We start from the raw sequence: 27,534 nt of genomic DNA, 5'->3' as shown, positions 1-27,534 counted from the left end.
TTCAAACCATGTTCAAACGGTATCAAACTGCATTAATACCTATCATGCCTATACCATAGACCCTAGAAAGGAACCCAGGAAGCATATTTGTGAGAGGAATTTCAATGAAAAGGAAACTTTATAAGACTTGGTACTATGCAGTGGCGTAGCGTGGGTCATCCGATTGGGGGCACCGGGTCTGATTGGGGGGGGGCACCGGGTCTGATGGGGGGCACAAGCCGTTTTTCGGCCATTTTCCTGTGGGATTTTTTAAAATTTCAGATCGATTGGGGGCACGTGCCCCTATGACGCTACGCCACTGGTACTATGTAATTGTACTATGTAAAGTATGTTCCCCTGTTCCAAATAATACTTTGATTTTTCCTGTCCTGATCCTTGTGAGAGATATGGAAGTTCAAAATTGTTAAGAAACTTTTCATACACCCTGAAAAAAACCAAGACAATAGGTTTTATTTTGTGTTGATATAAATAATACTAATCTCATGCATGAAGCAAACAAGACCAAGTGAATGTGGTTTGGGTAGAAAATTGGTATTCCCCTTCCGGAGTCCCATCTTTACAAGTTTACTCGTAACATGGTTGGCTGACAGCATCAAAAGACGCCTACGCCCAGTAATATTGCATCATTCTTAGGTCAAAATTGCATCTTGGACGTCCAAGGTTAGGCGTATATTCTTTGGCGTCTTTTGATGACATATATACAGTGGTGCCACGCCACAGTGAAACCAGTGAAATATCAATCTTTTGACACGTGATTTAGCCCGGGGATTCAGCGTTAAGGGCCATGCTATAAATAACAGCGGCCTATGTTAGCAAACCAGATGCAGATACAGCATTGGCAGTTGGCACACCTGTAGATCTGAGTGATAAGGATAAAGTCAAGTCAAACCAACCACCCAACCAGTCAACCAGCCATTCACCCTACCACGGGCCCTACCAGTACCAACCATCTGACTGCAGAGCTGTAATCCAGATTCCAGAATACCAAACAGGTTTGTGTTGGCGGGTTTCGCGGTTGTGGGGCCCAGGGGGCCACTGGTCATTGACCAGGGGGTATCATGCGTGGCCAAAGATTCAAGTAAAAAGGGTCTTTTTTCATGATCAGGTACTGTACTTACGTATCGTGAATAGGGTATCTAAAACAAGGAAATTTGAGAAAAAGGGTATATACCTTGTACAATAAATCGGTGTTTAGGGTCCTTTGAGACAAATGTAGTATGTAATAAAGGTTAAAAATTATGAACTTTTGAATTTGTGTTTTCCCAGTTATCATGAAGAGTTTTAGAGTCAAAATATGACTAATTTACTTGCTTCAAATGGGGGCAAAAATAATGTCAATACTTATTTAGGGTATGAAATTGCACTTGTAATACTTGTTTAGGGTGCATTTTCAGACCTCGTAAATACTTGTTTAGGGTGCTATTTGAAACTTTGTAGCCACGCATGATATCCCCTTGTCAATGACCAGTGCCCCCCCCCCCGGGTGTGGGGGAAGGGTGTGTGACGCATGTATGTGGGTTTCTGACCAAATAAACATTATTAAAATTTGGGCATTTTAGCCCTCAAAGTGCAAATTTTGGCGCGCTTCGCGCGAATTTATTCCACTTCTACACCATATTTCATCAGTTTAGCCTCAATATGGCAATATTTTTCTCGCACTTCGCGCGCATTTCGACCATATACTTATTCTGTCGCCAAAAGATGCTGGATTCACTAAATACAATTTGACGATATTTTTGACAAGCGAATGAGTCTGCAAGAAAGTCTCAACTTTAAAAAAGTGGATGGGTGAGGCTGTGAATCACGAAATGCCCTTCAATCCATGAAGACAAACCAGTCAGTAGAATGTATTCAGCCGGATCCCTTAATGATGCTCTATCTAAAAGGTGTAAAAGCGGCTGTCTGTAAATGAATATGTAATTGATAAGGCCTAAAAATTGTTTGATTGGCGTAACCCGACCTACCCTAAAGTAGGCCTGGGCCCTGACTTCTTCTTTTTTCTTTTCTTTTTTTTTTCTTTCTTCTTCTTCTTATTTTTTTTTGCCAAAGTTTGAAAAAAGTTCCAAGGCCTATCAAACGTAATTTAGGCATACAGCTCTAAAAGTAAAAAAATCCCTACCTACCTACCTACCTACCTATACCTACCCACCTATCCACCTAATTGATTTTTATGTTACACCAATCAAACAATTTTTCTTGGCCTAAATGTTTTGCTTTTTTTGTTGGGAAAATTTATTTTTCTAGATCGTCATGGCCAAGACACTCCTTTTGCAGTAACACTGATTTGTTTAGTAGGCCTAATGATTCCCGAACCTGGATGGTCCTGCAGGGTACAAGTGGGCCGAAATACGCATATGTACCCATTTTATCGTGATGGAGCTGTTGGAGTCGAGTTAGAGCACACGTAAATATTCCATTTATTTGTTTATGATTGAATAGATTCACCAGGATCTGTAGAATGACATCAAATTATCAAGGTTCATACGCACCAAACATATGTCAGGGCATGGAAGAAAGAGATAAGAAGGAACCACAACGAACGCATTCACTTTGTCCACTCCCTTTACCGACATTTAGTTGACATTGTTATTCATGAGGATTTACTTTGATCAATACCCCGCGTTAAATAGGTGATTGGTATTGTATTCCATGTATTTGCATGTCTTCTGGAGCGTGTGTGAAGGATGATTTGAACTAATGACCTTCCGTGCAAGCACCCTATAGGATTTTCTTTGGTGACGGTGATCATCGGTCATTGATGGCCTACATCTTTTTCTTCCATTTTGCCCAATTTTTCCGAACTTTTTTCTCAGAGTTGGCAGTCTTTGGCACTGAAACGAGTTAGCTAGTTACGATTATACACATATAAACTATTAAATTAAACAGGTTTTATGTACCGGACTCAACCGGAACATTGTGCATTATTTAAGAACATTTTACATCTATTTTTCATCGAAAAAGTCACCAAAATCTTACCTTATTTGCTAAAGATGAAACTCAGCAAAAAAACGGCCGATTTTGATTACCTTTTCGATGTTTTATAGGACATTTTCTACACAACACGATCAAGAAAACAGTTTGATCTGTAGATCCCAAAACAAAGCTACTATACATGTTCAGAACATCAGTGAAATTCCATAATCTTACTTCTGGGTAGCGTTTGTTTGTTCGTGGATGGGTTTGTTATAAATTTTTTCCAGTAATGATTTTCCCAAGCATCGATCGCGGTAAATGGATCATACATGAAAGTAAATACCATTGATAGCTTTTCTTTTCATGCGTCAATAGATAAGCGGATTAAAACTTGGCCGATCGAAGTCGTTGTGGTTCCTTCTCATCTCTTTCTTCCATGGTCAGGGCCAATGGGTTTCTATGGTCAGACCCAGGAAAGTTGAAAAAGAAGGAGGAAGAACGGAATTATATCCTTGAGATAATCCCGTAGGTTATCCTGTCGCACCTATTCATAGTCCTTTATTCTCAAGTAGTTACACATCTACTTGAAAGTAGCCTTTGATGTGATGTGTGTTGCCGACTACGGTTGATTAATTTTCACTCCAGAATTGAAACCATATCCAATGTTTCTATAGATAATTCCTTGAAAGTATGACACGTGTGTGTTAAGTACCTTATGTTGCTCTGCAGGGATACCACACGTGGATACGATAAGAAAGAAATGTAGTTTTGTAAAGATTCCAAAAAAATCCGCCCATTTTGGAACATATATTAATTATTTAGGAGAGTGTTTTAGGATTTTCTTAGAAACGGGATGATTTTTGATCATCTATATTTTATTGTTTTAATGTATTTTCCTGTCATTTCCTGCAAACCTAATAAAGATATTTTGATAATTGAAAATAGTCTGTATCATAAATCGTAGAGGTTGAAAGCGTAACCAAGCGTGCAAAATTATTTATTATTTGCCATGGAACTTCGGTCATATTTTATTTGAAATAAACTGGATGTTAGGATCTGCATGCATGGTATGCATAGTATTGATGGTATACAGACACTGACCTTTCCCTAAAACTAGTAAGCAGCAACTTGTGTATCACACCCGTCATGGGTTCGAACCCTTTTGTTGTATTTTATTGTTAAACCTAAAACCTAAATGAGCGGCAACACACATATTTTGTTTGAGGATAGCTGGATCTATCTCCTTTCTTTACATCTTCTCTGGTCAGACCTATTTTGATGCGAAATCTAGTTAATGAAACATCCTACATATTGCTAACTAGCATTCATTGGGCTGCGATCACATAGAAGTATCGGGAGAAGTATACGGTATACGGTATTCGCTATACGAATATGCTCATTCGATCAGGCTGAGTTCATATAGGAGTATACTATGTGAACTCAGCCTGATCGAATGAGCGTATTTCGTATAGCGAATAGCGAGTATAGGTCAGTTAACCAATTTTCTTCGTCTAATCAAATGCTTGTAACTTTACTTCTTGAGGTCACATTGCATTCAATAAGGTGTCATAATGTGCAGAATTAGATAATGCATCTATTAAAATAAATGAATTTACCCACATATGGTTTAGTTTTAAAATTAGGACGGTATACGCTGCACTAAAATCGAACATGCACGATTCCCACTATACTATACTATACGCAGGTATACGGCCTTTCCGAATAGTGCCCTCTTATGTGACCCGGTACTATGAAATTACCTTGAAATTACCTTGCTCGATTTAAGCTATACGCGTGCCCCTACAAAACGTGCATCGTATACCCGAATAGTATACTTCAATGTGATCGTAGCCTTATGTGACCCGGTACTATGAAATTGCCTTGCTCGATTTATTCAGCTATACGCGTGCACCTGCAAAACGTGCACCGTATACCCGAATAGTATACTTCTATGTGATCGCAGCCTTAGGGGGCTGGCATTTTCTTCGGAAGGGGGGTCCCAAAAATACTGGGGGGTCATAGAATTTTCAGACCAAAAATAGGGGGTTATAATTTTTTAACACCCAAAATAGGGGGGTTATAGAATTATTTAGGGCTGGTGACTGAAAATTTTCGCGCGCTGCGCGCGCATTCTTTAACTTCGCAGTCGAAATGTGCGTACAATCTATGCAAAATTTTTACACGCTCCGCGCGCCTTCTTTACACTTACAATAAAAATTTTACCGCGCTCCACACACTTTCTTCACTTTTAAGTTTTGATGCGCTCCGCGCCTTAGTTCCGGCAATGAATAATTTTTCTTGAGTCTGTGTAGTTGGAAGGGGGGGGGGGGGGTCATAAAATTTTTGACCCGCGATAGGGGGGTCGTAAACAAATTTTGCCCGCGATAGGGGGGTCATAAAAAATTGACTCCGGTCACCGACATATTTGTGACCCCCCCCTTCCGAAGAAAATGCCACCCCTTAGAGAATGAATTTGGAGAAAACCTTCTGATAATTACAAACACTCGCTGAGCAGTAAGACCTTCCCTAAGAGCGTGTTTATAGTGGTGTACGGTATTTATACGGTATCTTTATACGCATATGGGATTAGGCTGGAATGTGACATGTCCGTTATCTCGGCTGTTTATAGTGGCGACCAATAGCGCTATTCTGAATCCGAGGTGGTTGAACTCAGCGTGTTCGAGGTCACCGCAATGCAATGTGGGAGACACAAATATGGTGCCAGTTTCAAATAGTGTGCCGTCGAAACGATACCGGCCTACTTTTTTTAACATTATTGCTACAGTACCGTACCATATTTGTAGCTGATGTGTTATTACAGTGACAAATTTGAGCTCGGAGAGTTATATGACCCTACTCCACTTCCTTGAATAACGGTATCGTTAATCCTTGTCTGTTTATAGTGGCCGTATACGGAATGAATATACTGCAATATCCATCGATTTCGAAGGATATCAGTTCCGTATAATATGTGCGGCAAATAGCGCTATTGGTCTGTTTATAGTGGCGACCAATACCGTATAAGATGTACTTATACGCTAAATACCGGATAATCTGGCTCACTATAAACACGCTCTAAGTTCCCTGTAAGCTTTTAATCCGATAAGCTGATTATCTATTTGTTTTCATGAATTGGAAGACATTCTTTGATGTATTCTCAATCATCTGAAATTACTGGAGCGTGAACCACCCAGGCTGGTGGTTAACAGAAGGTTTTCTCCAAATTCATTTCCTAATGTATTTAAGATCATTTATTAAAACGAAGATTTTGACACCATGTTCATCAAAATCGGAGCAAGTTTAAATTTTTTGACTCTTTAGAGAGGTAAACGGTTGACCTAAATTGGACCTTTTTGGTAATAACTCAAGAACAGTACATCCTATAGATAGGTTTGATGAAGTTTTTAATTTGACCCCATGTAAAGTTCAATGATCTTTCCCCCACCCAGGGAACAATATTTTGTTTTGGGAACAACAAAATTTGTGTACTCGGGACTTTATTAAGAAATAGGATGGAAAAATAAAGCATTCAGGTGCATGGCAAGTGGTGACTCGACTACTCGTTTTCCAGTCACCCAATCACATCGTGGTCTAAAAACAAGTACCGAGTATAATGAATACTGAGTTAGGTCTATTTTATTTTTTTTTGCTGTTGCCTTGTGTCAATAAAACCTTAATTCCATAACCAATCATCCTAAAATGGATAAGGCGGGGAAGATTTTTGGAATTCAAACAACATTTTCTTATTTGAGGTCAAATTTGGTGAAATTCAACTGGATTTTATGAGTTTCAACTGGAATTTAAAATAAGGTTCAACTGGAATTGAGATGCATCATGGCTGTGTGTTATCTTCCACAAATGCTGGGTGTATAGCCTATTTTTACTTCATTTGCCATGTTTACTTGTGAACGTTTCAGTAACGTAAGCACTGGTTTGCCACACTAGATAAGAAATAATGTTGAATCTAGTTCTGAGAAAGTCAATAAAGTGCTTGCCAAAACGTACGCAATTTCTGAAGAGCAAATATTCAGCCATTATCAAGGTGACTTTTGGTTTTTTTTAAATGTTTTTGACCCCCTATTCAGTAGCGTCGCAGGGGGTGGGGCAGAGGGCAGAGTGCCCCCTGACAAAAAATGAAAGAAAAAGTGCCGCTCTGATAAAAGGGCAAAGGAAAAGAAAAGGGGCAAGGAGCCCCTTTTCCACCCAAATTCACCCTGACCACGGGCCAAAATTGTGTACAATACAAAATTTTGCGCGTTACGCGAACACATTTTCCCAATAAAGCCCTTTTCATCCAGATCATGGGCTAAAATATTCTAAAAATACAAAGCTTTTTTTGGAAGCTCGAAGATATACAGTCTCTCTAAAAACAAAAATCGATATATATGTATGATGCATGTCTGTGCCCCAGACATTTTATTTTGCACTGGATTATTTTATTCCCCTGCTAAAATCCCGGGGCTAAAATATGGGCGGTAATTGGTTTGACCCCTCCATATTTTTGATACTTACTGATGAAAGGTAACAACTTGTTTTACAGATTTCGCAAACGTGACACAAAAGAGGTAGCAAAAGAGTCACATGCTACAAAGAAAGAAGTGTTTACTCTTTTGGACGTGAATCGAAATAAGCAGATACAGTTGGAGGAATGGGTAGCTTCTGATGGTACAGTTGACAACTTTGTAGAGTTCCTCAACGATGACGATGCCAATGGTAAGGGTCAAATGAGATCAGATTGAGCTATAATGGTATAATATGAAGTACCATACCGTAAATATGGCGGACTACTCAAATGCAAATTGTGGGATAGGCTTTTACGACGGGTATTCATAACAATTAGTGGGTTTTTAACGGGTTCGCCGTCGGACAAGTTTAGAACTGACATGCTTTCGTCAGGAGTAGCTCTGACTTCTTCAGGACAAAGTACCTAAAGAACGAGACATGTACACCGCCCTTGCCTACTGATGGCTCTAAAAGAGCCGTTCACTGAAGACTGCCCCTTGTCAACAGAGAGAGAACAAGCAGATCTCGTCTATATGCTAATTTTGTAGTGTTCCTCAAGGAAGGTTTTAGTCGCTCTGAAAAGAGCCGTTCACTGAAGACTGCCCCTTGGCATGCATTCAACAAAAGCATGATTGCAATTTACCACGACAGTCACACACATAACAAATGCACTAAGATCAAATAGTTTGAAATAAATCAAATAATGAATACGCAATATGACATAATTATGTTTTTTTTTATTTATTTCATTCCAGGCGATGCAATGATTTCTTGGGAAGAGTTTCCAGAAGTAAAAGCTTGATGAACTTGGCATGCCTAGTGCCTAATACCCATTGTGCATACCTCTTTCCAAATGGTGATCAGGGCAGAATTTTGTCGCACAGTGCGATAATCAATGTTGTTTATTGCGAAGGGACTTAAAGGAGAATATTATTGAAAACATATGCTTTAATCTGTTATAAACATAATTATATACGTAATCAATTGTATTCTCCTTTTAAGGAGAATCGTCTTCGAAGAATGAATTCTTACGATTTTCGGATTGGCTGTGAAATTCTAAATCCTGATGAAATTTGGGAGTGTAATGTGGGGTGGGTCATGCGATAAAACTATAGCTGCTTTTTAGTGTGATTTATATATGCCGTATAGAGCTAATTTAACAGGATTAATTACAATAGCAATAGATGGATACAATTTTTGAATGTTTTGCCCTGCACATAAGTAGGCTACACTCATCACCTGTCATGTCAGTGTGTGGGGTGTATGTGCGTGTAATCATAGATCAAACCGCTCTTTTCAAAGACACTAATCGTACAGGTATGAGTGATGTCAGCATAATATGACATTTCTAAAGAATTGTGATTCAGGTCTTTATGCCTTGGCCCTATTCTTTGATAATCAATGGTGCGATGATGAGTTACAGCGTACACGTGAGGGGCAATACATTCAAAAATTGTATTCATCTATTGCTATGGTAATTAATCCAGTTACATCACTAATTCTACGCAGAACTGCTTTATACTAGTTGTTTATAGTTTTGTTAGTATAAATTATATCCGGAAGGTGTATGGCTTATATTGTTTTTACTTAGCAGGGATAACGGTTGTGTTCTGTTATCCTACTATCGTTTCTTCTTTCTTTCTTTCTTTCTTTCTTTCTTTCTTTCTTTCTTTCTTTCTTTCTTTCTTTCTTTCTTTCTTTCTTTCTTTCTTTCTTTCTTTCTTTCTTTCTTTCTTTCTTTCTTTCTTTCTTTCTTTCTTTCTTTCTTTCTTTCTTTCTTTCTTTCTTTCTTTCTTTCTTTAAGATACAAGTACGTAATATAAAGAGAGTCATTATTATTACGGTTGTGTTATGTTATCCTATCGTTTCTTTCTTTCTTTCTTTCTTTCCTTCCTTCCTTCCTTCCTTCCTTCCTTCCTTCCTTCCTTCCTTCCTTCCTTCCTTCCTTCCTCTTTCTTTCTTTCTTTCTTTTTCTTTCTTTCTTTCTTTCTTTCTTTCTTTCTTTCTTTCTTTCTTTCTTTCTTTCTTTCTTTCTTTCTTTCTTTCTTTCTTTCTTTCTTTTTCTTTAAGATACAAGTGATATAAAGAAAATCATTTATCATTATATGCAGGGAAATGTACAGGTCGCGTGCGAGTCTCAGTTATTCGGCTATATAGCTACCTTGGTTGGGGAAGTGATGTGTGGATTATCTTAATGTACACAAATCTCCCTATTCTAGTCTCAACATAGCCATAATCTGAGTGGTAGTAGACTTGCATGTGACCTGACACACATGGTCTCTCTTTCTCGCGTTTCAGTCCTGAACATATGAGTAAACGGCGCGAGAGATGTTTGGGGCTGAAACGAGGAGAGAGACGGGAGACGTAAAGCGAGCCGGGAGAGGCACTATATGTAAACTCTCGTCGAAAGCTCAACTATATAAAAGAACCGATAGACTGATGATTTGAGTGACTTGTATTCCTTTTTGTGTTCTCGCCTATAAAACATTGAAAGCTCGACTACATATAAGAACCAATAAAGGTTATCAGTGTTCTATAAGCTGCATATCCTATCAGCGACTGCTATACCTTGTTTAGGACTTTCACAAAAAGTACCTGCATGTGCAACCATCACTGTTTCAAAATAGCCCGCCAAAGTCATGCAGGTAACCCCGAGGTCGTGCATTGAATTGGTTTGAATGCGGAATACCACGGGAACCAGTGCCTTTTGTTAGAAGTCACACATGAGTAAAGTGGATAACCTCTATAGATTATATACCTTTTTATATTCGCCGTAGAAGTGACGTTATTAATCGGATACCATAGCAATAGATGAATACAATTTTGAATATATCGCCCTGCACTACAACCTGGATCGTAACTCTATAGAATATTCATTTTTATGCTTGTAGTGCAAGGCGATATATTCAAAAATTGTATTCATATATTGCTATGGTAGTTAATCCGATTATTACGTCACTTCTACGGCGATTTCTCGTCTAAAGATCGCATACGCCGTGTTCGTGATCTATGATCACAGCATATCTACTTGTTTTTGTTACTAGAACTTTTCTTCCATTTAAGATCATGAACAGCGATGAAAATTACTCAGATAAAATCCCAAACCCTTGAGAAAAGGCAAAAACAAAGGCTCTATCATCTGAATTACTTCATGCTTGTGCAACAACCATTATCATAAAGAACATCGCCCGGTAGCATCGCTAAAAAGGTTGTCAATGAAATGCGAAGTGTGCAATTTTTTTTTTTTTTGGTGTTTTGGAGAAAAAACCCAGGGGGGCACTCCCGTATATTGACATACGTCATGTACCCATGAAAAGACCCCGGTATTTTTGGCAAATCCTACACCCAATGACCCCGCTTTTTCAGTAGCCTACACTGAATGGCCCCCTTTTTTGAACAATTAGTCCTCAAAATTGAAAAAAAAAAGAGTTTTGTCTATTTTGTACTGTAAAATTGGGTAAAAAGCTATTTTCAATCAAATTTTGGGCGCTCCCATACAAAATCACCCCATTTTTGACATTGCCAACACCGAATGACCCCCTTTTTTCTGAAACTTTCTACACTGATAGACCACTTTCGTACGCTGGTGGGCACAGATACCATTAGGAAATGAATTTGTAGAAAACCTTCTGTTAATAAAATACTATGCTGAGCCACCAGCCTGGGTGGCTCACGCTCCAGTTATTTCAGATGATTGAGCTCAGAAACACATCAAAGAATGTCTTCCAATTCATGAAAACAAATAGATAATCAGCTTATCGGATTAAAAGCTTAGAGGGAAGGTCTTGCTGCTCAGCGAGTGTTTGTAATTATCAGAAGGTTTTCTCCAAATTCATTCTCTAATGCGTCACTTTCATATTCGAGTGCCCCCCCCCGGGGGGAATGTATATCTTCAATAAGAAAGGTCAAAATTTTCATGATGGACGGCTTTTCATCCCAGCTACATACACTGTAAGTACATATCATTATATATATTTAGACAATTTACTTCGAGGATTGTTAAATAAATTTCAAAAATAAATTTTTAATCATATGCCATAAAATGTGTATCATATCGCGAATTTCAAAGAATCTAAATTATTTGATATCAGAAGGACATTCGTTGTTTTCAAAATGCAATTCGATATGTCTCATGCGCTCTCAGGTTCTACAAAAAATACGTGAAAACGTCGCTATCCGAGTCTTGTAAGACACATAATCGCATTGTACTTTGGGCTGAGACTAGTATACTAGTCTCAGACTTTGGGACAGATGTCCAAATGATGTGCCATGCATGATCAATGAAAAGTGTCTATTTGACTTTATATTGTATAATTAACAATTAATAATTTTCTGAACTTAGAAAAAAAACATGTTATTGAGGCTATTGCCCACTTACACAACTCAAACGGTGATTCTATAATAAAGAACACATTTTGGGAAAAATTCTCAAATTTATTAAAAATTGACATTTTTGACATTTAGCAGTCCTCGAACTAAACTTTATACAGGCTTAAAAGAAATAAATCATCCACCCTAAAATTACAAACCATTTCTTTTGCTACCCTCCCCTCCCAAAGTTGTCTCACTTCCCAAAACTTTATTTTTGGTCAAATATAATCCCATTTTCCAAAAATGATGCTTACAAAAAGTTTCACTTCCAACATGATTTAAAAGGGCATTTCGTGATCCACATCCTCATCCCCCACTTTTCTATAAAAAAAAGGGTTGAGATTTTTTATACAACTGGATACGTCTGGCTTACATAATGTTTATGTACCAAAAATTTCTTGCAGATTAATTCGTTTAGCAAAAATATCGCCAAATTTGAATTTCGTTCTGGTATACCAGAATTACAACAGTGGCCTATGGAGCAGTGTAATACACATAATCATGCATAACTCGCAAACGCAAAATCAGAATCAACTGAAATTTTGGGAATAAGCTTTTTTTCGTGGATATCTACTGAAAATGTCATTAAAAGAGGGTGCTAGGATCACGAAATCCCCCTTTAATTAGTTTCTTTTCCTTTACCTTTCTGTTTCTGATCCCTTAGCTACCCATGTAACCAACATGCAGCACAAAACAATGATTCGTTGAAATTAATTTTGACACGAATTAGGATTTCTAAAATCACTAGGGAGGGAAAATTTGGTATCCATGCATAAATTTGACCAAAAGGGTGAATATTTACCTGTAAATGGGTAGGCTGAAGCACCTTGCATCTTGATCTAAAGTGTTGGATTTCTTGGATAAATGCGTAACAATCATATAATGTGGCCACAAGAGTTAAGAGGTTGGGATGCCCACATCCAATATCTTAATTCAAGCGATCTCTGATTGCCATTTCGTCTTTCACTTGCGCCTTTATTCAAGAGAGCTGTCGCTCTAGATCGTTGCAACTGTTTCTGTCTATTCTTGCCAAAGAAAGAACTTAGCACCACACTAAAAACCTTATTTCTTCTCCTATAGTGATTTTGCCATTTTTGAATAAAAACTTCAAAGAAAACCCCATTCATATCAATAAATATCATTTGCATGGGTGACTGAGTTATCGGACACACAAAATTACAGAAAACAAACACACAATTAAATCAATAAAAACATTGATCACGTTGATATCGAGAACGTTTTTGTACAACTTTTTCTTGCCATTTCGAGATATGGAGAGGACCCAAAATATAAATATCGACCCAGGTCTTAAAAGGAGTGTCACCCCCGGGTGGAAAAATATGTAGCATTTTGAGACATGTCCGTTTCAGACCAAAAGCTTGGGTGTCAAATATCAAATATCACAGTATGCTGCTACCACAGACTCTAGTGGCATTTGAAGATATGCCCATTTAAGACCAAATGGCTACTCAGTAAGTAAGTAAGTATAGTAAGTATAAGCAAGTAAGTAAGTAGACTGTCCCACAGAGTTCGGTCCGGCCTGGATAATGGAACGATACACAATTACATAATAGCCTACCAAAATTAATATGCCATAGTCCTTCACCCCCCCCGATTCTTAATACACAGCCCAAAACCAATTCCTCTCTCTACACAAATTAGCTCAAATTGATGCCACTACACTGATCACACCTCCTATATTGAACGCTAAAATTCAGTGACCGCTCCCCACGCCGAGACTGTTCCGAAGTGTTATAAATTTCACTTCCAAATATGTGACCCGGCAGCACAAACGAGCCGCAAATTCCCTAAATTGTATTCTGAGTTATGGTGTAAAATGTGTACGAAGGTCGTATTCATCGGTCACTTAAGCTGGCGCGACATCTGTCTTATTTGGATAGTCACAACACCAATCAATAGGCCCATTCTCCGATAAAGCGTCCAAGTTTGGTCTCGCAAATTGCAAAATTCCAACCACGAAGAATTCATGAAAATCATTCAGAATCGTAAACTTTAATAGTTTCAGAGCACAAAACAATGCATGGGTGATTTTTCAACAATACTTAATTTTTGAGCAATATTACTTGTACACATTGGTGGTAACGTATCAGTGGTAACGTATCTGTGAAGCCTTTTCACACTTTTGTCTTAATCGTGCAAGTGTAAAAACTTACCGACTTAATACTCATACTTGATCAGTCATCACCCAAAGTACTAAAGTCTGGTATGGTATTTGGCTTCATTTATCACAGCGTTTTTTCCGAGGGGAGTAGAATTTAGGTAACGTATCTGTGACGACATGAACGTAACGTCAGGATTTTTTGCCATTAATAGACCTGATTTTTTAACTTTAAAACCATTGTGTTATGTACCACATATATAATATAACTATGGAGCCTGCTTGATCCATCACATATGAGAACATTCATATAGCTAGTTATTTTGACAGATTACTATCCATTAGAAATATGGTAACGTATCTGTGAACAATATTGGCGACATAGTCTCAAAGACCTGTTGGAAAAATTTAATAACCTGCGTTGTGATGTTTTATACTTTATAATTAGGGCATGATACCAGCTAATGAAAAGTACCTATAATCCATTATTATGCGCGCATGTATAGCGAACAGGGACACATTATACGGAACGCACCTTGGCTGGCGACATGGAGGAAAACAATGGATATGCATAATCAGCTTTATTGTTTTATACTTTCGAGGCATGTTAGAACCTCTAGCCCCACAAATTTTAGAAAGCAACTCCTAAGTATTAGTTATATTAAAAAAAGTCATTTCTTTCTGACGAAACAAGTCTGAATACGACTTGAAACTATGGGCGACACAAATTTGGCTTTTTGTACACTTTATCGGAGAATGTGTCAATAATCCTATTATTGAAGTGGATAATAAGCTTCTACCTTAGATGGCTATAGAACTTTTAATAGCTCTGGTCTTTGTTTGCTTTTGCTAAATCCTTTTCAAGTGGTGGGTTATTTGTATAGGTATGCATAACCAACAATTAACAATGAGAGAACCTTCTTAAACCTCGTTCACTTGGTGATGATTTGAAATGACCGCCAATTATGACTGTTTGATATTTATTGCCAGCAATGTGGAAAAAGAGACACACATAGAAACGAAAAAAGCTATAATTTTGTTGAAGGAGCAAAGTTTAACTAACCATAACTCCGCTTCTGGATATCGTTTGAAGTCAAATGATATACCATTTTTAAGTTTATGATGTTTATTTTTAAACACGAAATAAAACAAAATTGACCGGGGAGGAATTTACGGCTCATTTGCCGTGGACGGTCACATATTCGTTCAACGAAGCCCGGTGATTCTGATGTCAATTACGAAAGCCCCGCCCTAGTTTCAATTCAAATATGGTAGCACAAAGCTATGCCGCGGGATGTGACGCAAGATCGGATGGGACACTTGTCATTGCTTGTCAACAACTGAGAGGTATTGAGCTCAAGTGGCACGCGTCTGATAGACCCATGGTACGCGCAATAATAAAAGGCAACCACTCGACTCGGACTTAGGCCTATTGTCCATATTGCGTATATTATCGCGTGCGGTTTGCAAATGTTTGCACATTATTTAGCTAGGGAAGCCTTTTCAAATATCCCCGCGCTGCCAAGCTGCGTTGATTGGTCGGATACAATAACGTTGTTTTAGTCGCTTACACAAACGTTAATCTAGTGAAAACATGGAAGTGGTATATAGAAAGATTGCGTGACTCCAAATCCGTAAAAGTGAACTCCCAGCATTTTGTGGGAACTGGAAGTCAAATTGCTTACAGACTGGGAGCAGTGGCGTAACTTTGGGTCAGGGTGCCCGGGGGCGAAAGTAGTTCGGGTGCCCCTGACCAACATGGTGCAGAGCTAATCAATTTTAGTATTGAAAGCCATAGATCTACCGAATAACTTACGAAGTGTTTCAGATTAAATTTATATCATATTTCAATGCAGTTCATGTTAATAAAACAACATGTTTTCATATTCTCTAATGTCTTTACTTTGGAGACTCGTCACTAGCTGCAGTGACGCGTATGACGTAGCATATGGCGCCCAGGGGCAAGAATACAAAATACCCCCTCTTCCTAACAGATAGCCAACAATTGCGTGCGGGCGCGCGAAAATGTGCATAAATACCACTAATTTGGTATTTAATCAAGTTGAATTTAGGTCTTTAAAATGACAATTTATATGTTGCAATGCGCGCTTTTTTGTGTTGAAGGGGCACCCAAATGAAGAGTAATTCAATGCATGGTGGGTAAAGGTTTCCACTTCTTTCCTATAACAAAGTACTATCTTGTCAAAGGCTATCCAGGCTTGGGTGCCCCTTAGCCCGGGTGCCCGGGGGCGCGCCCCCCCCCCCCCCGAGCCCATAGGAGTTACGCCACTGACTGGGAGGGTCCATGTATTGGGTTGATTTTTAATGCTATGTAATCTACATTACCAGTCGTTCTCCATGGACCCGAGGGAGGGTCTAGTAAGTAAGTAGGTAAGGCAAGTAAGTAAGTAAGTAAGTAAGTAAGTAAGTAAGTAAGTAAGTAAGTAAGTAAGTAAGTAAGTAAGTAAGTAAGTAAGGGGTAAGTAAGTAAGTAAGTAAGTAAGTAGGTAGGTAGGTAGGTAGGTAGGTAGGAAGGTAGGAAGGTAGGTAGGTACGTAGGTCTAGGTAAGTAAGTAAGTAAGTAAGTAAGTAAGTAAGTAAGTAAGTAAGTAAGTAAGTAAGCAAGCAAGCAAGCAAGCAAGCTATAGTTAGTTAGTAAGTAAGTAAGTAAGCAAGTAACATACACTATTATAGGCTGAGCAAAAAGTTATGGAGTCGGTGACAGGTTTAATAATACATGAGTCTAAAAATGTAACTGCATTGGGAAGAATAATCTCTTTTGATGCCCAAGTTTAATCATCTTGTTCTTTCTATCTGAAGAATTTATTAGGGCTCTGCAAAAGCAATTTTACGATTTTATTTGGAGGGAAATGAGATAAAAGATTTAAGGCTTAAGATTGGTAAATGTAGATTTGTTTTGCAAAAATAAAGACATAATTGAAGCCAGTTGGTGTACCATGTGCCTGTTTGCTGTTTTCGCAGTATTGAGTTCAATTCACCCATTTTGCAGTTGGGTAATATCACTGATCAGAATATCTAATTTGTTTTGTAAATACAAAACGGAGCGTATTTAATATTTCTGGGTGCATGTTAACATTTAACTTGAACAATGATCTTAAACAGGTCTCAACAGGCAAGTTTCTATGTTTGGTTATTATGTCATGTATAAATAAATCAATAATATATATTTCATAATTGTCTCAAGTTGTCATCGTATACTAGCGGTAAGTTTTGTATCTGTAGAATTGCGCAACAAGTGAATAGAGGCATGCAGTATGTGTAACGTTCCGTCTCAATAATGTCTTAATGATAATATTAAATAAATTACTATATGACAAGGAAGTTTCCCACAATGTACTAGTATGTAACTTTGATATCGCGGGGGTTAAGGGTGGTTAAGTTCAACCAATTATGTTGAAATAATTATAACTTTGTGTAACACAAAGTTATAATTATTTTTATAGTTATAATTAATGTGTCAGTGGCGTGACCGAAGGGTATCCCCGACAAAAAAAATCGAAAAATATTCATGGACATTGGCCTGAAATTGTCATGACACCTTCAAGCCTTGTGATCTCCTATCGATTTTCGTTATTTAAATCAATACATTATTGAAAAATATCACTTTGATGTTTTGCAATAGTTCATTCTACAAAATAATCATATACTTTGAAAACTTGCTTCATTTTCTGTTGGTCTTGGATCTTGGATGCTATACCTCCAAATACTCCCTGTAGAAGTTTTAACTGGAGGTGTGATGAGTTGGTAATGAGTTATGTTGTTTCAGCCATCTTACAACATAATTCAAGAACTAAAGAACCTACAAAAGTATATCGGTCATTATTTGAATTCTTCTACACGCTCGCTATGAAATGATCACTGCAATTTTTGCCAAAGCTCAGTAGCTCACTATCATTCGCAAGATGCTGTTAACTACCAAATCGCAACAGTTTAAAATAGTTGCTAACCTTAAGGGATAGGGTATGCATGAACGTTTGGACAGTATTTATTGTGGGACATTAGAGCACATCAGACATATCGAATTGCATTCTGAATATGAAGAATGTCCTTCTGATATCAAATAATTTTGATTTTTTGAAATTCGCAATGTAATACACATTTTATGGCAAATGATTAAAAATTGATATGTTTGATATTTAACAGTACTCGAAGTTAACTTTATAAATCTGATGATATGTACTTAAAGTGTATGTAGGTGGGATGAAAAGCCGACGATCAATTGAAAATTTTCACTTTTCGTATTGAAGACATGGATTTTTTTCCCCAAAACACCAAAAAAAAAAAAATAGGTCTTTTTGGGAAAAAAATCCATATCTTCAATATGAAAGGTCCAAATTTTCAATTGATCGTCGGCTTTTCCTCCCAGCTACATACACTTTAAAAATATATCATTAGATTTATAAAATTTACTTCGAGGACTGTTATATATCAAAATGTACAAAATATCAAATTTTAATAATTTGTCATAAAATTTGCATTATATCGTGAATTTCTAAAAATTAAAATTATTTGATATCAGAAAGACATTCTTCGTAATCAGAATGCAATTCGATACGTCTGAGGTGCTCTCATGTCCCACAAAAAAATACTGTCGAAACGCTCAAAACGCTCATTCCAGATCCCTTAATTAAGCCAGGATTTTAATAATTGCGTGGCGGTGTTGGGGGGGGGGGATAACACGAAACATATTACAAAAGGTTGCAAGAAAATGTTTCAATTTCGGGTTAGGCCCTATAATGGTAAAACGTGCTGGTATCATGATTAAAAGTTGCTGCAAAATGTTCTAAACGGACCCATATTATTAATAGCCACATTATAACCAAGATTAATATTGGCGGGATGGGGGGGGGGGTGCAGAATTTCCAAAATTATGACTTTTCGCCTAAAATACTGAGTGTCCCTGAAAGAACTGGGGGTACTTTAACAACCACACCAAACATGTGGTGGAGGAATAAATCGGCTATAACAAACATTTGAATTTTGACCATTGGCCACACCTTGTGAAGCATTTTACGAAATTTCCCAATTTTCAAACCTTTCCATGGATTCAAATTTTAATCAATGGTCTGTTTTAGGTGGGCCATTCACAAGCCGTAATTGTCATACATTGATATTTGACTCCGTGGAACGGATTGAAAATGAGGTAGTTTTGTAAAATTCTTAAAATTTCAAAAGTATATGATAACCGTTTTATTACGTCACCATATCAACAATTTAGTTATGTTTGGTCACTAACATATATCCAAAAATTGAAGTTTCTGACGATATACCTACATTTTTTTTTTTTTTTTTCTGTAAACTCGCCCCCTAAAAGTGGACCTTCTAAACAGTTGAACAGCTGATTTGGTCCTTGTTTGCTACAGTTTAACATCCCCTGAAATTGAGTGACGTTTTTGTCGATGGGTGACGAGTCGTCGCTACCCGTATCCCCCAGCTGGGCTGATTCTGGCCAGACATGTTACTTACTTAAATTGACAAAAAATATTTGTAACATTTGCAACAACAAAATAGAACAACATGTGGAATTATACATTTTGAAAATACTGTTGTTGTTTTTGACAAAATATTTACACGTTTGCAAAACAATAATATTTATAAATGTTGTAGTTGTTGTTTTTCATACAAAATGTTTTCATGACTTTCATATAAACCCAATAATTTGGTATTTTTTAGAAAACATTTTGACCAAAACCAAAATTCGTTTTGTATTTACTGTGTTCAAGCTTGTTCATATCAAGATGAGTAAGTTTTCCAATTTTATTTCAGGCTATTTTTGTGCTAATTTGTATACTGTAATTAAGCCTCTAAGATTAAAAACAAAATGTGGTGAAAAAAGCAGTGTAAATACAATTACACAAATGCATCATCTCCGAATTTCATTGCAAAAACTTTTACGAAATTCTTAGTTTATGAAATATTAATAATTAGGCCTAGTCACTTTATTTAATTCATTTCAATCATCTTCCTGGCCTTCTTCGTTGTCCCCTTGCTGCCTCGCTTCCCTTGAAGGTCTCCCCTCCCTCTTTCCTTTATTCCTCTTTCACACTCTGTCTCTTCCCCATCAACTGCCAAAAATATATGAATGTGAGAACATTAATATATCGAACACTATACCTGGCTTTCACCGTTTAAGTAAAATATAAAAAAAGTTCTACAAGTTTTAAAAGTTCGCAAAGCTTGATTATCTGCACGTGTTTCGCAATATGCTTCTTCGTGCGTGGCACCGTCATTTATTCTCATATTCCTGTGTCAATTCTTCCTAGTTTCGGTCTTTTGTGAATATATGGTTCATTTAAATCAAAGATATTGAAAGTAATAATAAACAAAAGGCAAGACTGAAAACAAGTGTCTAGGCCTATGTTATTTCCACTTGACTGAATTCATGAATTTTGATGGGGATTCTCCCGTTAATTATCTACTTTCAGGTTGAACGAACTAACCCTAACTGGCCACATGGAATTAAAATTCATTTCACTTTTTTTCTTTTTTTTTGTTGAATTTTGACCAACTTTGAGAAATTTGCACCAAAAAATGGTCCAAAAAATGCTTAATTATCGAAAAGGTCATACAAAAAAGCCTGATTTTCGCTCAAATTTCAAATACTTTTGGTGAAGTTGGTCAAAATTCATAAAAATTAAAAAAATGGTTCCTAGATATTTTTATCTAGTTTCTAAAAATTAGCCCAAGATTTTTTTTTGTTATGTTGAACGAAAAATTTGGCCAAAAACACACACAAAAAAACCACGTATTTTTTTTTGGGGGGGGGGGTGATCTTGGGCCAAAATGAGCATTGTGGCCCAAATTTGACCTCACAAATGAATTTATCAAGTCTGCCATTCTAAATATGTAAACTTTAATATACTTTAGACCAACAATTTAGCAGTTATGAGGCCGAAGGTTTCCATATTTCCAGGGTTACGACCACACTTAAGTTGAGAAAAATTACAGATTCATGTAAAATATCTTATTTTGTCTTGAAGGTTAGACAAAGAAACGTATAAAAAACGTGTAAAAGACTTATAAAGTTGTTCTCTAATACCGAGATTTCTCATCAATAAAAAATCGCAGTGAGAGAAATGTTGGCGCATTGGATGTAGCTTTACATTATTTTTGTGTGTAGATACAAATTTTTGGTGGACCGCATAGCGGGACCAACCTATATTAGTGAATGTTATTTACTTACTTACCAACCTTTTGGTCTGAAATGGGCATCTCCAAAAAAAATCTCCAAATGCCACGAAGGTATGACCACCCGGGGTGGTGTCAAATGAAAGAGAAAAAGGAAAGTCGCCCAGATATGTCTATTTAACAAAGGTTTATGGGATCCACATAACAATGCAGTAATCTGATCTGACATATATGATACAATGCATGCCGATGCAGCCCAGTATAGATGGTACAGACCAACATGCTTTTGTTGCGAAACACAAGATATATATTCTATTGATGGGAATTCATACTATCAAATCCATTTTTTGGTGACATAGCGCAATCGATTAGCGCGCCGGACACAAACTCGATAATGTAATAGTTTTGAGCAGGAAAACTTTGGAACGTGTTCGAGTCCCTATGTGGTCCGATTTCATTATTTTCCTTTTTTTTTCTCACTTTTTTCTTTTTTCTGTCTCCTTTCTTGTTCGTTTCTTTCTTTCTGACTGCAGTGATTGATTGTTTTCACCCATGATTTAGCCTACTCTTCAATCTTGGCTACAAAAGTTATTTGATTAAAATGCGATTTTTGGTTGTTAATATGTGTTGGTGAAAGTAAATACAGATTTGGTACTTCGGAAACGGTCTGAAAAGAAAGGCTAATTTTGATTGAAAAGGTTGCCCACATCTACGTGGAAATAATTACAGATTTATTTCTGAAAATGGTTACATTGCTTTAAATTGGTTCATATTATGTAATCAATATCTAATGCTTGCATAGAATAGTTTTACTGGGTATCGTGTCGTTTGCACAACAAAACCGATACATGTTCAGAATAGCCTTCATATTGAACCTTTTCCAACATTGACTTCGATCGGGTGAGCACTTGTTGGTTCAAGTCGTTCGTAAGTTGAAATCAAACAAGTCGTATGCTTTTTGTATTTTGTAAGTATATACAAGGTTCTTAACAAATTGTTCATCTTATTTCCACGTCAAGATACACCCATTGCTTGAAATAAGGACGTAATTACGAATAACCTTTAATCGCTAACATTCGTGTGTCTGTTGAACCCTTCGATGTTTCCTTCTCATATATATAAAACATGTTTTATTTTATTCTGAAGTCCCAAGTCCCGGTGAAAAAAAACCCGGAACAAAATGCTCGTCCCCCGACCCCCTCAATTTTAATGCTTAGGCCGCCACTATTATTTGACATAAGAATCGATGGCGCTATGACTTATTTTTCTTTATCGACTTTCTCAACAAGGCCGTATTCCGTAGGCCTATTCGCTGTCGAAGTGACATAATAATCGGATTAACTACCCCGGGATTAACTACCATAGCAATAGATGAATACAATATGTAAGATAAGTATCTTTGAGCAGAGCGGTATTGTATTCAATCTATGACGTCCAGTACGACGCACAGTGTCATCGCCCCGATATCTTCATGGCAGAAATCGCCATGGTAGGTTGAATCAACAGCCACGCATAGCCATTTTGTTCCGACCTGTTTAATAGTTTTGAGATGCATAATGGGCTGAGGGACATCCGACTAAGGCTATTGACAATAGCCCGGTGACTGACCTCTCTGTGTCGTAATGATGCGTGACCATTGGTGACTAGTGTCAAAAGGAAAAATTAACAGTCGGCTCTGTCCTTATATCGATTAATTATCCCCAGTGATGTTTGTTTATTCGTGCAAATACTGTCTTGTTTTACAAAATATTGAAGTAAATATAAAAAGTAATATCACTTCATTTGACTGAAGTACAAACATGTTTAAAAAGATTATTATTGAGTGAGATACTGAATGAGAAATAAGGATTGTAAAAGACACAAGTATTTTATATTAGGTCCTATGGTCTAGTGGTTGAACGGTTTGCTTTTTATGCCGGAGGATGAAGGTTTGAACCCCTGCTGTGGCGTTTTGATTTTCTTTCTTTCTTGTTTTGTTATGAGGGTGTGCGTAGGCCGGTCATTTATAATTATTTGTAAATATCTATGCAAATTTTTGAAATGTTCAAGCGGAAACGCTTCTGATGACGATTTATTAAACCCAGATATCATAGTACCCTATTTGTCCAAGTCTTTGTGTGTTTAGAATTCTGTTTGTGCAAGAAAATACTACTTGTGTGTGAGCCTGACCTCGAAGATGGGATGTTTGGTACCAGTTGGGGGCGGGGGGGGGGGACAAAGCTACACTGCTACTAGAGATAGATGACATCATTGGCTACACAATTGATAGCAATTGAACCGGAGAAAAAGGTCATCGAACCGGGAATTGAACCGGGAAAAGTTCATCGAACTTTATACAGGGTCAAATGTCAAAGTTGCTCAAATTGTATTAACAACCATTTCAATGTATTCCTCTAGTCACAAGGATTCAGAAAATGTATAGGTTGACATATCTAGGACGTACTGTTCTTGAGTTATAACTAAAAAAGTCAAAGGTCACGTCGTTGGCTTTGTGGAGGTCAAAAACATCAAAGTGCTCCGATTTTGCCAAAAGAGGTGTCAAATTGTTCGTTTTTATAAAGCAATTTAAATAAGGAGAGGATTGCCCCATCTAGGATGTTTCGTTACCTACAATCTTGGAAATAAGTCTTGGAACGCTTGCATGTAAATAACAGAAAACTGTCACCCCCTTTCCCCATGCAATGTTGAGAAATGCCAATATCTTCAGCGGTTTCCCACTGTGTCCAGCATTGATTGATGGGTAGGGGGAGGTTAAATCATTATTGTAGATGTCATGTTTGTTCCCAAGCACAATATACGTCATTTCCATGATCATTAGAAATTCTGCCCGGAATTTACGGCAGAGTGTGACAAGCGTTCCAAGTACTTATTTCCAAGATTGTAGGTAACACAACAAAATAGGTCAAGTCCCATTGAGGCCTATATCGACATTTATGCAGCTATAATAATATTATTTTCTTGAATAAACAGAATCCTCATCACTGACACAAAGACTTGGACAAAATCAAATAATTGATATGATTTTTCTCTTGAACACTTCAGGAGAAACCAGAACGCGTCCGAGGTGGTCTGAGAAATTTGCAGAAGTATTCCACTGTGTATTTGGAATTAGAAACAGCACTTCATTGCTTGCGAAATTGGTCTTTTAAGTGAACCTATACCGGCTAAAAATTTAAAAATAAAAACAAAGCGCGATGATTTATAGTATACTACGTAGAAGCGAAGCAAGCCTGAGCATTCTTTACCATGTTTATAGGAATTCGCAGTCTCCTTAGCTGCCGGTTTGATTCCGCTCGCTCTCCACACAAAACGTTTGTGTGAAGTGAGCGGAATAAGACTTGCGGCGGAGGAGACTAGTTCGCTGACCACTATGACCATGCATGGTGATGGCAGAATTGCAGAAGACACAACATTTATACCATTTAGCAACAATCAGGAACTTGCTATAAGAAGGGCACCCACACCATACCACAATAAACCATCACAGTCAGGATCAGCTTCCCGAGTTCTCGCACGGGTAATTGAAAGGGCATTGAACTTCGAGCAATGGCCGAAATATAGATTTCAGAAGACACGAATTATTGAACTTTTCTGTAAATGCTCAATAACTACGCACAAGCGGTGATGATGATCAGTACCTCATCTGATAGCACCTGTAGGAAAGTACAGATGATTCCATATCAGTGTGGAACGAATTATATTGTTGCATGCTACAGTTGTTAATTCTTGCCGGATTCATAACACTCTGAGCACTGTAATGTGATAATTCTGTTCTGACACCGGCCGGGGGACACCGGGCTCTGACAGTGAATGGAATAGGTAATTTGACACCGGCCGGGGGACACCGGGCTCTGACAGTGAATGGAATAGGTAATTTGTCCAATGTTACCTTACGAGGTGTCACCCGTAGCTGGAACGTATAATAATTTGTATATCAACACGAATACAATACACAAACAACCAACAACAAACAACACTGAGATGCCGAGTATTTTGGTCTCTGTCACAAGCTGACAATATGGCAATTTTACTAGGCTTACTATGTGTGTAAACCTTGTGTTCATCTCAATCATAGACTGTCTTGTTCATCTAAATCTTAAAGCCATATTATAACATTGTCATACAAAATAGATTAATATTTCTTTGCCATAAAATGTTACCTTGTACTGTCAGATATACCCCATTTTATTTTTGAGCCGAACAACTAAGGCAAAGCAAAGAAAAATTGGAATTTACTACCAGCGCCGATGTCGCCAATATGTATCACTCCTTCAGTCTTGTTACGGTACGGTGCTTTGCTGTGTTCCGCACCGTTCCGCACGCCATGTACCATACGTACTCTGTTATGAACATCACGTATGTTTGCGTTCGACTAATATTTCTATCGTAATAATAAAACGACGATACCTGCGTTTTATTCAAAATCTCGGATTTTGACAAAACTACAGCAACAAGGGTCTTCATATTTGCAGTGTATGTTGGTTTAATAAAGTACAATATAATCGTGTAAAAAAACAGAATTTTGAAAAATATTGAGGGCGTCCTCCTCAGCAAATGTTATAACATGGCTTAAAATGTTATGGCAAACTATATGCGCCCATTTTAAAATGCTAATAGAAAACCGCTTGTGTTTGTTGGGTTCACCAACTTGCATAACTCTCAGTCCATGCTCAGCCGTTGAGTATTCCGCACCGTGCTGTGTTCAGCTCCAAGCACAGTGCAGCCACAGGCGCTCTGTATTAGATATATATATGAGCATTATTTAAAGCCACATTATACCATTTCTATAAAAAATAGAATTGTATTTTCTTGGTATAAAATATTAGTTTTCACTGTCAGATATGTCCTCTTTTAATTTTGGCCCAAATAGACGAGGCAATACAAAGAAAATCGTTAATAGCAGCCCATATGTTGCCAATAGGAGCCACTCATTCGAACGTGAGTCGTGTTGGTCTTTTGATCGTGTACGCGCACATGGTGTACGCGTTCGACTAGTATTTCCATCGTAATAATAAAGGACGGTTCCTGCGGTTTATTCAAAATCTCGAATTTCGACAAAACTACAGCATCGAAAGTCTTGATTTTGAAGGGTATGTTAGTTTACTTAAGTACACAACAATCATGTAAAAAACAGAATTTTGAAAAATATTGAGGGCGTCCTCCTCAGCAAATGTTATAATAATGCTTTAAGGCCATCCGTTTCGAGCAGAGGATGATTAAAGCACTTCCCGGCACTCCACTGGGGTCAACTTGCGGTTAGCACAGCTGTGTGAGTGAACATGACACCACTGCATACACGTGCATGGTTAAATTTGAATTTGGACTGAAATATTTACAATAAAAACACATTCAAAATGTCGGTCGATTTCACATTTTATGTTATCTACAGAAGGTGTGAATTATCCTTCGTGCATACATCACTTTAGATCTGAAATCGACCAAGTAATAATGACACACACACAATTCTAAAACAACATCTTTTGCACAGAATTCAATGGGATTTGAGAAATAAAGTGGCAGTTGAAACTCGCGTGATTACAGTGCATGATGAGGCTTGCTTAAATCATCCTCATAGAGCTCCATAGTCTGGACATGGTCTAGCCTTTATATAAAGTATTAAATCATCATTCATGGTGAGATTTGTCCTGGCAATATCTACTGTGAAAGTAAATACTATGTAGGTATTTACTCTCGCAGCGGAAAGTTAATTAGTTAGATAGTTCAAGTGCCATCATGATCTGGGAAATTTTCGCCCAACAATAATTTTGTATTAATCGAGCAAAATGAATGGGTATGGTTGTCATGATACAATAATTATTATCGGTTTACACTTAAGGGGTGGGGTATGAACGTTTGGACAGTATTTATTGTGGGACATTAGAGCACATCAGACATATCGAATTGCATTCTGAATACGAAGAATGTCATTCTGATATCAAATAATTTTGATTTTTGAAATTCGCAATTTAATACACATTTTATGGCAAATCATTAAAATTGATATTTTTGATATTTAACAGTACTTGAAGTAAACTTTATAAATCTGATTATTTATACTTGAAGTGTATGTAGGTGGGATGAAAAGCCGACGATCAATTGGAAATTTTAACCTTTCGTATTGAAGATATGGATTTTTTTTACCAAAACAAAAAAAAAATTAGGTCTTTTTGGGAAAAAAATCCATATCTTCAATATGAAAGGTTTCAATTTTCAATTGACCGTCGGCTTTTCCTCCCTGCTACATACACTTTAAGAATATATCATTAGATTTATATAATTTACTTCGAGGACTGTTATATATCAAAATTTGAAAAATATCAAATTTTATAATTTGTCATAAAATTTGTATTATATTGTGATTTTCAAAAATGAAAATTATTTGATATCAGAAAGACATGGTTCGTATTCAGAATGCAATTCGATAGGTCTGAGGTGCTCTCGTGTCCCACAAAAAATACTGTCGAAACGCAATAAACGCT

At 37.3% G+C, this 27,534-nt stretch overlaps 1 protein-coding gene across 1 annotated transcript; it reads left to right on the top strand.

Annotated features, from left to right (window-relative positions):
* Positions 1–663: 663 nt before the first annotated feature.
* Positions 664–9,097, top strand: LOC140157092 (uncharacterized). Its single transcript, XM_072180164.1, has 4 exons — positions 664–992; positions 2,245–2,404; positions 7,454–7,626; positions 8,172–9,097. The coding sequence occupies exons 2-4, from the start codon at positions 2,301–2,303 to the stop codon at positions 8,216–8,218; spliced, it is 324 nt and encodes a 107-aa protein (XP_072036265.1). The 5' UTR covers positions 664–992; positions 2,245–2,300; the 3' UTR covers positions 8,219–9,097.
* Positions 9,098–27,534: the final 18,437 nt, after the last annotated feature.

The sequence above is a fragment of the Amphiura filiformis genome, chromosome 7, assembly GCF_039555335.1.
Source record: "Amphiura filiformis chromosome 7, Afil_fr2py, whole genome shotgun sequence".
Lineage (NCBI taxonomy): Eukaryota > Metazoa > Echinodermata > Ophiuroidea > Amphilepidida > Amphiuridae > Amphiura > Amphiura filiformis.
The sequence above is the reverse complement of the archived record's forward strand: the minus strand, read 5'-3'. Positions and strand labels throughout refer to the sequence as shown.